Below are 13972 nucleotides of genomic sequence, written 5' to 3' on the forward strand. Positions count from 1 at the left end.
TCCTATTAAGGTCCCATATTACCATCCAAAATGGGCATTCCTATATGTGACCCACATTGTGAAACCTCCATGGGACCCATATAAATTGCCCATGTACAGCCCATTCCCACATGGAAACAATGCTGCCTGGATATAACCCACATATCATTATCATAGAATACTATATTGGAAGCTCAGGAGCAACTGAGATTTACGTTATGTTACGATTTACATTAAAACTTACAAGTCACAAGTCATGTGAATGAATCAACATCGTTTACGTTTATGTACTGTGGGTGTAATTTTTAGATGGCCCTTAAAGCAGGCGAATATTAAAAGTGAAACTAACTTTACCACACTTTGCTTCTCGCCTTCTCACAGTGCAGTTAGAATTGATACATGGCGGAAGAGCTTAACAAAGAAACAAGGAAGTACAGTATCAGAGAGAAACAGTCCTAAAATTAAATATTTTACATGAGGGTAAATAAGTATCTAATCTCTGAAAGATCTGAAAATCGTTTGGAACCACATCGTCCAACAACATAAGTTTATTTAATTGTATAATGTGGTTTAATGTTTAAACCATGGACAGAGCAGAACGGATACAAGATGGTGACTTCTTTCCCAGTAGCAGGTATGAAGTAAACCTAAAAAAAAAAATGCTTCTCTGTTAAATACAAGGACACAATTAAGCAAACAAACAAATAAATAAATAACACTACAGGTGATAACATTTAAATAAAGTTCTATTTTAGACAAAGAGAGAGATGAATTTATGTTTAGTCTACTGATCATCATTTAAACCTCATTAGCACAATACATTCATAATATGTAAAAAATGTGTGCATTTGTGAATGAATGTAAATATTTCATTGATTGCCTTTCTGTGAACCAGCTCCAGGTCGTGAAATGAAAAAACACATAAATGTCTGTAAATAACTGTATCATTACTGTGTTTTTGCATATCAAGCAAACGGCAAAGATACGCATCACCAGCACCCAGCAGTGTGTCAGTGAAGAGTATCAGCTCTAAACATCATCCTCTGAACATCAAAGATGAAGGATGTTCATCTGAACACGAGTAAGATGTTTCTAACTCAAATAATGTTGTCCATGAACAGATGTGTATGTGTAATTAGCTAACAGAAAACTGACCTGCTGAAAGAGCTTTGTTCTACACTGGGTTGTTGCCACCTAAAGGGTTAGTTCACGCAAAAATGAAAATTCTGTCATTTATTACTCACCCTCATGTCGTTCCACACTCGTAAGACCTTCGTTCATCTTCAGAACACAAATTAAGATATTGTTGATGAAATCCGATGGCTCAGTGAGACCTCCATTGAAGCCATTGAAACTCTCAAGGTCCATAAAAGTACTAAAAACATATTTGAATCTGTTCATGTGAGTTCAGTGGTTCTACCTTAATATTATAAAGCGACGAGAATATTTTTTGTGCACCAAAAAAACCCCCAAAATGATGATTTTTAAACAATATATTTAGACCTATATATTTCAGCAGTCTCCATGTGATAGGAGGTCTGAATCACTGATTCAAAACAAAAGATTCATAAAGCTCAGAAGCTTCATAAAGCAGTGTTTTGAAATTGCCCATCACTAAATATTGTTGAAAAGTCTTTATTTAGTTTTGTTTTTTGGCGCGCAGAAAGTATTCTCATTGTTTTATAATATTAAGGTTAAACCACTGAACTCACATGAACTGATTTAAATATGTTTTTAGTAGCTTTCTGGGCACTGAGAGTTTAAATGGCTTTGCTCTCAATGCAGGCCTCACTCAGCCATCGGATTTCATCAACAATATCTTAATTTGTGTTCTGATGATGAACAAAGCTTTTATGGTTGTATAATGATATGAGGGTGAGTAATTAATGACAGAATTTTCATTTTTGGGTGAACTAACCCTTTTAACAGCAGTCAATTTGTAATTTCTACTCTATGCATTTCCAATTTAAGATCAGGATTGGTTTCTCCAGTACCCAGCCACCTGTCTATGAAAAGCAACTGGTATAAACATCATCCTCTGAACATCAAAGATGAAGAATGTTCATCTGAACACGAGTAAGATGTTTCTATCTCAAATAATGTTGTCCATGAAGAGATGTATTATAGGTGTGTGTAATTAGCTAACAGAAAACTGACCTGCTAAACGAGCTTTGCTACACTGGGTTGTCAACACAACAGCACTTAATTTGTCATTTCTACTCTATGCAATTCCAATTTAAGACCAGGATTGGTTTCTCCAGTACCCAGCCACCTGTCTATGAAAAGCAACTCCTCTATAGACTATCTTCTGAACTTCAAAGATGAAGGATGTTCATCTGAACATGAGTAAGATGTTTCTATATCAAATAATGTTGTCCATGAAGATATGTGTAGGTGTGTGTAATTAGCTGACAGAAAACTGACCTGATAAACGAGCTTTGTTCTACACTGGGTTGTTAACACTTAACAGCACTTAAAGGTGCCCTAGAACTTTTTTTTAAAAGATGTAATATAAGTCTAAGGTGTCTCCTGGATGTGTCTGTGAAGTTTCAGCTCAAAATACCCCATAGATTTTTTTTAATTCATTTTTTTAACTGCCTATTTTGGGGCATAATTAGAAATGAGCCGATTCAGGGTGTGTGGCCCTTTAATTCTCGTGCTCCACACCCCAAGAGCTTGCGCTTGCCTTAAACAGCATAAACAAAGTTCACACAGCTAATATAACCCTCAAAATGGATCTTTACAAAGTGTTCGTCATGCAGCATGTCTAATCGCGTAAGTACAGTGTTTATTTTGATTTTACATTGATTCTGAATGAGTTTGAGGCTGTGCTCCGTGGCTAACGGGCTAATGCTACACTGTTGGAGAGATTTATAAAGAATGAAGTTGTGTTTATGAATTATACAGACTGCAAGTGTTTAATAATGAAAATGGCGACAGCTCTCTTGTCTTCGTGAATCCAGTAATAAACGATGGTAACTTTAACCACAGTTAACAGTACATTAGCAACATGCTAACAAAACATTTAGAAAGACAATTTACAAATATCACTAAAAATATCATGATATCATGGATCATGTCAGTTATTATTGCTCCATCTGCCATTTTTCGCTATTGTTCTTGCTTGTTTACCTAGTCTGATGATTCAGCTGTGCACAGATCCAGACGTTAATACTGGCTGCCCTTGTGTAATGCCTTGAATATGAGCTGGCATATGCAAATATTGGGGGCGTACATATTAATGATCCCGACTGTTACGTGACAGTCGGTGTTATGTTGAGATTCGCCTGTTCTTAGGAGGTCTTTTAAACAAATGAGATTTATATAAGAAGGAGGAAACAGGAGTTTGAGACTCACTGTATGTCATTTCCATGTACTGAACTCTTGTTATTCAACTATGCCGAGGTAAATTCAATTTTTGAATCTAGGGCACCTTTAATTTGTAATCTCTACTCCTTGCAGTTACAATTTAAGACCAGAATCAGTTTCTTCAGTATCCAGCCACCTGTCTATGAAAAGCAACTCCTCTATAGACTATCTTCTGAACTTCAAAGATGGCAAAATGCAACCTGGCAGCAGGTAAAATATGCATCTTGAAACGTATAGTAAGAACAATCCAATATTAACAGCCAGTAAAATATTCATGAGTAGGGCAGTGTGGGCATTTTCAGTAATGCAATTATATTCATAGTGGGACATTTTGTTCTATAATTTAAAAATATTTAATAATAAATAAAGATAACAATGTATGTATTTGTTGTATTACAAGCTTAACCCAGAACACTTTACTACTGTAAAAATAAATATTAATTTTATTAACATTTCCATAAGCTTAAACACAAAATGTACAGTATTTTATATCTATTTTAGTACTCAAATTGTGTTATTATTTTGCTTTTCATTGGCATGAACATACATTGGGGTGTCAAAAGTTTGGAAAATTGTTTTTGAAAAAGGTCTCTTATGGTGTTGTGTCCGAGTCCACCATTGTCAAGTCAGAGTTGAGACCAAGTCCTTAATCCCTAAGTCTGTGTCAAAGGGGGCTGAGTCAATGACATACGAATCCACATATAGTCCGGCCGAGACCTGAAAGATTTATATGACTTGAAATTGCAATTGTAAACTCAACACTAAGCCTTTAAATGAATATTTTAACCTTCACAAAACGTGACAATATACAGTTGCAGACATAAGTTCACATACACCTTGCAAAATCTGCAAGGTGATGCTCTTCATGATGCTTAAGAAGGCAGCACAATATGTTAAGAGCCAGGGGTAAACTTTTGAACAAAATGATGGTGTACATTTTTCTTATATTTTCATTCAGAGAAACATGTAAATATCTTATTTCAAGACTCAAGATTTATCTCTGAAGGGCAGTACTAAATGAAAAAAAGTTGCTAACACTTGTTGCTTATTAGCATGCATATTAGTAGGATATTGGCTGTTTATTAGCATATTAAAGGGTTAGTTCACCCAAAAGTTAAAATTCTGTCATTAATTAGCAAGATCATTTCCTTTTTCAATGCCCAGAAAGTACTAAAAACATAATTGAAAACACAGTTCATGTGAGTACAGTGGTTCAATCTTAATATTTTAAAGCAACATGAATACTTTCATTGTTGGCTGAACTAACTGTAGGAGCCTAAATGCAGTTAGCTGATACATAATTTTAATTTATGCGTTAAATAGTAATTTACATGATTCATTTTTGTGGAGGAAATTGAAGGTAATATTTACAGTATTTACAGGTTTATGCAGTTAATATTTACAGTAATGGAAGGAGTTAATTGTGTCATTTTCTAAAATGTGTATGGATAATTTAGAGTGCATATGACATTGGATATACTTTGGAAATAGAGGACTGTAATCGCATTTTTATCTTTAATTGCATGTACCTTTAATTGCTTGGGATACTCTGACGAAAAAAAAAAAAAAAAGAAAGGCTTCCGGGGGGGGAACGGTCAGGCAAGCATAGAGTGGAGCCACACAGTTTTTTGACCTTCTTTTCTCCCTCTCTCCTTTTCTTTTGTCGGTAATTAACCGTTGTTATTTTATGTAATATTCCTGTGCTGATGTTTTTTGATGCTAACTGAGTAAACGGATACGTTATTTCTTTTCACGAGTGGTTCTGTGGATTTATTAATGTGGATTCTGACGAAGGGAGTGGACAAAGCGTCAAGCTAGGGCTTCATTCAGTGGAAACCTACATTTTTGTCAAAAAACTAGCTCTGCAAGGATTTATTGGACTTTGGAACGGCCTGACTCGAGACAAAGGACTGAAGGAGGAAACTTTCACGGTGAATCTGTGAGTTGTAGCTTTCCTTGCTCTGCTGTGGATGGTGAATCGAATCATGAAGAGCGCGGTTGATGTGCGCACAGCCGTAAGAGAGAAATAAATAAAAAAAGGACGCCGTTCGGCTGAACGACGAAGTGGAACGCATTGCGTGTATGTTAAGCTCACCTTACGGTTTTGACATTTGCATTAAATAAGTGTGGAAACATTCGTTTGTTATGGATGAACAAGACAGTGAAAAACGGACAGTAAAAATGACTGAGAAGGCCGTGGAAGAACACAAGTCTAGACAACTCCATGCACGCAGGAATAAGTTATCCCAGCTAACGAGCATGATAAAGCATATTGAGCAGTTAATGGAAGATGATGCAAACGTTGATATTGTTAAAAATAAATTGCGTGTGGACTTCAGTGGTTTGCAGCAAGAATTTTCCGACTTAAATGCTGGTTTGAGAAGATTTATGTCTGAAGAAGAATTCCTGGATAATCAAAAGAATTGGTTTGATCTTAAAAATAAGCCAATAAATGATTTCTTCTGGAAATGTGAGGAATGGATGAAAGATGTCATGAAACGCTCTGAGCAGGCTGAAGAGTGTGATAAACACGTAATGCCAACAGATAGTAGGTCTACATCCTCAAAAAGCAACACGAAACGCTCAAGCAGACCTGGATCACGATGTGGAAGTGTGTCATCATCATCTTCAGTCAGAATAAAGGCAGAAATGGAGCGTGCTTCATTAAAGGCAAAGGCTGCAGCTTTAAGTGAGAAGCTAGCCATAGAAAAAGAAGAAGCAGATTGGCATGCAGAAAAAAGATGCAGGGAAGCTCAGCTGCAAGCAGAAGAAAAACGGCGAGAGGCGGAGTTTGAGGCTGAGCAAAAACGAATAGAGGCTGCGATAAAGGCTAGAAAGGAGATGCATGCAATGCAGACCGCTCTTGCTGAGTCAGATGCAAAAATGGAAGTTTTGCAAAAATATGAATGCACACAAGCAGCCGAGAGCAGTATAGAAGCTAATGAACAGATCTCTGAAACAAAGGTGAACACCATCTATCAACCACCAACACAGCACACCCTGCCTACGTCCAAACTTGAAGACAAGGTTCATCTTGCAAGGCTGCAAAGAACCCGGCCTGCATCGAACATGGACCTCAATGATGGACCAGTGCTTAATAATTTATGCAAGGCTATCTCTCAGCAAGTTGATGTCACTGAGTACCTTGTGAAGAATCACAAAGCTACATTACTCCCTGAGCTCACCATTCCAACGTTCAAGGGCGATCCGCTTGAGTATAAATCCTTTATCAGGTCTATTGAACACGGAGTTGAAGATCGCACTGGTGACAGTCGTGATCGCTTACAGTTTTTGTTGCAGTACACAAGTGGACAACCACATGAGTTGGTAAAAAGCTGCATTCACATGGAATCCTCAGCAGGTTATGTTAAAGCAAAAGAAATGCTGAAGGAGTTTTATGGTGACAAATACAAGATTGCAGAAGCCTACATAAAGGAGGCTTTGGATTGGCAGACAATCAAATCAGAAGATGGTGCTGCACTGCAGTCTTTCGCATTGTTTCTCACAGGCTGTTGCAACACAATGACTGATATAAGCTACATGGAAGACTTGGACAACACAGCTAACATAAAGGCACTAGCTAACAAGTTGCCATGCAAACTCAAGGAAGCTTGGAGAAAGTCTGCGTGCGACCAACAAGAAAAAACAAAAAAAAGGGTGAAATTCAAGGATTTTGTCGAATTTGTCAACAAGCAAGTTAGATATTTACTTCACCCACTCTATGGGAACATACAAGAAACCACCAGGCCAAAACAACCAGTACAACAGAAATCAAACCTAAAATACGCAGAGATACTCAAACCAAAGAAAGTATTCACAGCGGCTATTGTCTCTTCCCAAACTGAAAATAACAAACAAACAACGCCAAAAGCACAAAATGTCTTAGTGGATGCAAACAGCAAGCCTTGTGTTTATTGCAAGGGAGAGCAACACAGTCTTACAGTCTGCAGAAAACTTAAGAGCAAGCCGCACAAGGAAAAGATTGACTTCCTACGAAGCAAAGGTCTGTGTTTTGCATGTTTGAAACATGGTCATATGAGTAGCGGCTGTAAAGAGAAAGCTCAATGTCAAGAATGTTCTCGACTGCATCCCACACTGCTGCACATAAACAGTAAAGGCTTGCGAGAAGAAGCCACAAGCGAACATTGTGAGCAGCAATCTGTTTCAAGTGCCCTTGTACACATGAAAGAAAAAGTCACCGGGGCCGGTAAGGAAAACTGTGTTCTTTCGATCATTCCAGTATGTGTCAAGGCACAAAAGGGAACCAAGGCAGTGACAACGTACGCATTTTTGGATCCAGGTAGCTCAGCTACTTTCGCTACGGAGTCTTTAATAAACCAGTTGAATATGAATGGACGCAATACAAGCATCTTGTTACAAACAATGGGGAATGAATCTATTGTCAACACTTGTATTGTGAATGGAATGGAAATCAGTAGCTTGGATGGCAATCACTTTATTGAACTTTCAGAGGTGTTTTCACAGAAAAACATCCCTGTAACCAAAGACAATATTCCCCGCCAAGAGGATGTTGACAGTTGGCCTCATCTAAAGGAGGTGAAACTCCCCACTATCCAAGCAGAGGTTGGATTACTCATAGGAGCAAATGTTCCCAAGGCGATGGAGCCACTGCAGGTGGTTAACAGCATGGATGACGGCCCATATGCCGTGAGAACAATATTAGGCTGGACAGTAAATGGGCCACTCAGAGGTGGAAGCGGTATGAGGGAGACAAACACATTTACAGGAGTCACCACCAATCGGATTTCAGTAGCCAAACTAGAGGAGCTCTGGCAACTGCAGTTCAAGCAAGACTTTCCTGATGCTGGACAAAATGAAGACATTGAAATGTCCAAAGATGATCACCAGTTTATTGACATGGTGTCTCAGTCCTCAAAACTTGTGGATGGTCATTACAGTATTTGCCTGCCGGTGAAGAACAAGTCATTATGCATGCCAAATAACAGATCAGTCGCAGAGCAACGTGCGTTGAACCTACGGAAAAGATTCTCCAGAGATGTAAAGTTTCATGCTGAATACATTGCATTTATGGATGACCTCCTCAAGAAAGGCTATGCAGTGAAGCTGGATAGCGTAGAATGTAAGCCTACTGAGGGACGAACATGGTATCTGCCTCATCATGGAGTTAGACATCCTGTTAAGCAAAAACTGCGTGTTGTTTTTGATTGTGGAGCGAGCTTTCAAGGAACATCGCTGAACCAACAGCTCCTGCAGGGACCGGACCTAACAAGCTCGCTAGTGGGGGTCCTTTTAAGGTTCCGACAAGAGACCGTGGCGGTCATGGCTGACGTGGAGGCTATGTTCCACCAAGTCAGAGTCAGCAATGAAGACACGGATTTTTTCAGGTTTCTTTGGTGGCCCGAGGGGAACTGCGAGCAGGCACTTGTCGAACACAAGATGTTGGTCCACATCTTCGGCGCAACCTCTTCACCAAGTGTTGCTACTTTTGCACTTCAGAAATGTGCTACAGATTTTGAGGATGAATTTGGTCAAGAAGCTGCCAAAACAGTGAAGAAAAATTTTTATGTAGACGATTGTCTTAAATCAGTTACAGATGAAGACACAGCAATCACCCTTTGTGCTGACTTAAGGACCATGTTGGCAAAAGGTGGATTTCGACTAACGAAATGGTCGAGTAACAGTCGAAGGTTGCTCAACTCCATTCCTGAAGAGGAAAGGGCCAAAGGTTTTCAGGATTTGGACTTGGAATAAGATAACTTGCCAATGGAGAGAGCATTGGGAATTCAGTGGTGTGCTGAAACGGATCAGTTCAAGTTCAAAATTAACCTCAAAGTTCGACCACACACTAGGAGAGGCCTGCTTTCCCTCGTCTGCTCCATTTTTGATCCGATGGGTTTTCTTGCTCCAGTGGTACTGCCTGCCAAAAGAATCTTGCAAGACTTATGCCGGCAGAAGTATAGCTGGGATGAAGATCTGCCTGATAACGTCATTAAGAGTTGGAAAAGGTGGATGTCTGGATTGAAACAGCTTGAGACCTTCGGAGTTGACAGATGTGTTAAGTCAAAGCAGTTTGGTGTGCCAGTCTTTGCACAATTACATCATTTTGCTGATGCTAGTCAAGACGCATATGGAACAACAAGTTACCTACTGCTACGCACTGCAAGTGGTGAAGCTCAATCCACCCTGATTATGGCAAAGGCAAGGGTTGCGCCCTTAAAGTCTCCAACCATACCAAGAATGGAATTGACTGCAGCCACAGTTGCTGTCAAGATGGACAAGCTTCTGAAGAAAGAGCTTGAACTGGAACTTAACGAGTCAATTTTTTGGACAGATAGCACGGCTGTGCTGAAATATTTGAACAGCGAAGGCACAAGATTCAAGACTTTCGTTGTCAATAGGATCACAACAATCCTGGAGCACTCTCAGACTTCACAGTGGAGATATGTGAATACCAATCTGAACCCTGCTGATCATGTCTCGAGAGGACAGACTGTTGAAGCGTTCTTGAATAATGAAAGCTGGCTTTCAGGACCAAGCTTCCTGCTCTGTACACAAGACCAGTGGCCCAAAAATCCAGATTTTGGAATGCTGGACATTGAGGACTCTGAGGTTAAAAAGGTAGTTGAAGTGCATGTTCTTCAGACGCAAGAGTCCAAAGATCCTATGGAACAGTTGATGACCTATTACTCATCCTGGACAAAACTAAAACGCGCTGTCGCCTGGTTTCTGAAATTTAGAGATTTGCTTAAGGAACTGAAAGCAAAGAGAAAGGAACCAAACTCACATGGAGAAAACAAAATTAATCAGTTCAAGAAAGCTTTCAAAGGAACGCACCTAACCTGTGAAGGTTTGACTGAAGCAGAAAGAGAAATTGTGAAATACTCTCAAAAACAAAGCTTCAAAGAAGACTTGAATATGCTAAAGGAACATCAAAGGGTAAAGAAGAGTAGTTCGCTCTACAAGTTGAACCCCGTACTTCAAAATGGAGTCATTAGAGTCGGCGGAAGAATGAGCCGCGCAGCAATGCCAGAGGATTCCAAGCAGCAAGCCATCTTATCAAAAGATTCACATATCACGAGGCTTGTGCTGAAGCACATTCACGATGTTACAGCTCATGCTGGGAGAAATCATATGTTGGCACAACTGCGTCAAAGATTCTGGGTTCCCGGAGCAAACGGTGCTATTAGAAAGTTCTTGTCCAGGTGCATCAGCTGTAAGAAACTACACGGAACTGCTGGTAAGCAACTCATGGCTGATCTACCAAGATGCAGGGTCCTGCCTGACAGTCCTCCATTCACAAGAGTCGGTGTTGACTACTTTGGTCCATTTTTGGTGAAAAGAGGAAGAGGGCAAGTAAAGAGATATGGTGTCATCTTTACATGTCTTGCCATACGAGCAGTACATCTGGAAGTAGCATCTTCACTTGACACCGATGCATGCCTCAATGCAATTAGAAGATTTATTGCAAGAAGAGGACAAGTCAAAGAGATGTACTCTGATAATGGAACCAACTTCAGGTCGGCTGACAGTGAGTTAAAAAAATCAATAAAAGAATGGAACACCAGCAAGATAGCAAAGAATTTGCAGGAGAAGGGAGTTCAGTGGCACTTTAATCCGCCAGCAGGTTCTCACCACGGAGGATGCTGGGAGCGGCTGATACGCTCGGTGAGAAAAATTCTGAACATCTCCGTGAAGGAACAACTTTTGGATGAAGAAGGTCTCCATACCTTACTGTGTGAAGCTGAGGCCATCATAAACAGCAGGCCAATCACCCAGGCATCTTCAGATCTCAATGATTTAGAGGCCTTAACGCCCAACCACCTGTTGTTACTCAAGATCAAGCCTGAGTTACCCCCGGGAGTGTTCAGCAAGGATGACCAGTACGCTAACCGCAGATGGAGGCAAGTCCAGTACCTTGCGGATGTCTTCTGGAAACGCTGGTGTAAAGAATATCTTATGCAGCTCCAAGAACGTCAACGATGGTCCACTCCTGGAAGAAACTTCAGTGTTGGTGATGTAGTGCTGATTGTGGATGATACATCGCCCAGAAATTCATGGCCACTTGGAAAAATTGTGGAGATTTTTCCTGACAAGAAAGGCTTCGTTCGTCAAGTGAAAGTCAAGACTAAGAGCAGCGAGCTTTGTCGCCCAATAACAAAGCTATGTTTTCTTCAAGGATCTGAGGACAATGTATAGCCTAAACGGTTCCAAAGGAAAAACCCTGTTTCGGACAGGGCGAAGAACAAGAAGATTTCTTTAGATAGTCTGTTAGTTAACATGTAGGCTCCTTTAATTTAAGTTTTAAGTAATTGTTTCAAGGACATTGATAACAATTAGGGGCCGGTAATGTAGGAGCCTAAATGCAGTTAGCTGATACATAATTTTAATTTATGCGTTAAATAGTAATTTACATGATTCATTTTTGTGGAGGAAATTGAAGGTAATATTTACAGTATTTACAGGTTTATGCAGTTAATATTTACAGTAATGGAAGGAGTTAATTGTGTCATTTTCTAAAATGTGTATGGATAATTTAGAGTGCATATGACATTGGATATACTTTGGAAATAGAGGACTGTAATCGCATTTTTATCTTTAATTGCATGTACCTTTAATTGCTTGGGATACTCTGACGAAAAAAAAAAAAAAAGAAAGGCTTCCGGGGGGGAACGGTCAGGCAAGCATAGAGTGGAGCCACACAGTTTTTTGACCTTCTTTTCTCCCTCTCTCCTTTTCTTTTGTCGGTAATTAACCGTTGTTATTTTATGTAATATTCCTGTGCTGATGTTTTTTGATGCTAACTGAGTAAACGGATACGTTATTTCTTTTCACGAGTGGTTCTGTGGATTTATTAATGTGGATTCTGACGAAGGGAGTGGACAAAGCGTCAAGCTAGGGCTTCATTCAGTGGAAACCTACACTAACCCTTTAATGCCTTATTCTGCATGACCATGTTCTACATCCCTTAATCCTACCCAATACCTAAACTTAACAACTACCCTAGTCTAAAGTGTGACCAAAATGTTGTCCTCGGTGTGAAAAAATGGATCTCAAAAGCAGTCACTGCTGGAAAGGGTTCAGGTACTGTATGCAGAAGATGCTAGGGGCCTCATTTATAAATTTATAGGGGCCTCACCTGCAGTAATCTGACAAGGAATAGAGAGTGTGTCTGTTCAGACCCTGATGTGGCACTATGAACTTTTCTACTTCAAAGACCATTTTTATAAATATGAGCATTGCCGTGGATTTAAACCTATGCACACTCTAAGATCAAATCTGTGTGTAAACTAGTGGTGGGCATAGATTAATTTTTTTAATCTAGATTAATCTAGATTAATTTTGGAATTAATCTAGATTAATCTAGATTAAAATGGCTCATTTGAATTCTGCCAAAGACATTCAGAATATGTGAGACAGGCCTACCCAAATTGTCCCTGCGTCCCAATGTCCGTACTATCCATCCTAAATAGTATGTGAGATTAAAATAAGTGTGTCCCAAAGCATAGTATGTTGAAAAGTCCCCGGATGGTCTACTATTTCCGGTAGTGTGGATCCGTGCACACTATAAAGGCTAATATTGCCCACAACCCATTGCGCGTTGTACGAGGATTCAGTTCAGAACTACAAACACGAGCAAAAAGTGTTAAAAACTACAAAACATGGCGAATATGCACGATCGACGCTGAGAGGTTGTTTGAGTGACTAATAATCAGTTCAAACTGATAGAAAATATTTATTTAATGTTATATGTGTTATTTTTCATCTGCAAATACCAATGTGGACTTTTATAAAGATCTGATCGGCCATTAACTTTTAAATGCATCATTATGCATTAATATGAGGAGATTTCTCCACATGAAAGACTCGCGACTGCAGATCAACGTGCTGCATTTCTCTCCGATACGGTAGTGTTACGACCCTGGTCTAGGTCAAGGAAGCAACATAAATAAAAATGTCCTGCACAAATCAGTTTCAACAATTTCTTATTGTTTTTTTTTTATTTTTCTATTTCATCACAGAATCAAGAAAATAAATGAAGCATTTATTCAGGGCTGGGCAAAGGCCAAAACAATAAACAAAACGACCACTAACTAACCCGTATTATTCCTGGCTAAACCCTGTAAAAAAAAGAAAAGAAAAATACCGTGGTCCTTACCTAGCTTCCTAGCTAATTCAACACAGGAGAAAACGAATGTATCAAAAAGAAAACGGCGCCCCAACCCCTACCGCTTCAGTATCAAAGAAAAGATTATATGTACAATATTTACAAAGAGTGGCAACACACTGCCCCAATAAAGAAACGAAAAAAAAGAGAATTATAATCAAATGAAAAAAAAAACAATGTAGTCAAGTATCAAAATGAAAATGCTTTACATGAATGAATAGAATTGGTGACAACTTAAAACAATGTACAGATCTAGATCTCACAAGTCAACTATGTCAAAACAACACCAGTAGCCAACGCCAACACCAATCTCCCCTCTGCCACATCCACATCCCGGCGCTTTTCAAAAGAACGTTCCCCACAAGTCCACCAATCCGTCTCGCACTACGTTCAATCAAGGCGGAGCTACCTGAGAGCAAGAGAGCGAGAGAGAGAGAGAGAGAGAGAGAGAGAGAGAGAGAGAGAGACACGCGCAAG

The 13972-nt window shown here is 39.5% G+C and overlaps 1 protein-coding gene across 3 annotated transcripts in view; it reads left to right on the top strand.

Moving 5' to 3' along the window:
- Positions 1 to 365: 365 nt before the first annotated feature.
- Positions 366 to 13972, top strand: part of LOC137024660 (tripartite motif-containing protein 16-like) — a 43598-nt gene continuing 29991 nt past the window's right edge. For 2 of the 3 annotated variants that reach the window (XM_067392455.1, XM_067392456.1), the window contains exons 1-5: positions 366 to 613; positions 950 to 1060; positions 1951 to 2055; positions 2221 to 2325; positions 3442 to 3558. In XM_067392455.1, coding sequence (XP_067248556.1) covers positions 564 to 613; positions 950 to 1060; positions 1951 to 2055; positions 2221 to 2325; positions 3442 to 3558 — 488 coding nt within the window. In that variant the 5' untranslated portion in view covers positions 366 to 563. The remainder of the gene's footprint in view (positions 614 to 949; positions 1061 to 1950; positions 2056 to 2220; positions 2326 to 3441; positions 3559 to 13972) is intronic. The other variant, XM_067392457.1, reaches the window with a different exon arrangement.

The sequence above is a fragment of the Chanodichthys erythropterus genome, chromosome 8 (assembly GCF_024489055.1).
Source record: "Chanodichthys erythropterus isolate Z2021 chromosome 8, ASM2448905v1, whole genome shotgun sequence".
In the NCBI taxonomy this organism is placed as follows: Eukaryota; Metazoa; Chordata; class Actinopteri; order Cypriniformes; family Xenocyprididae; genus Chanodichthys; species Chanodichthys erythropterus.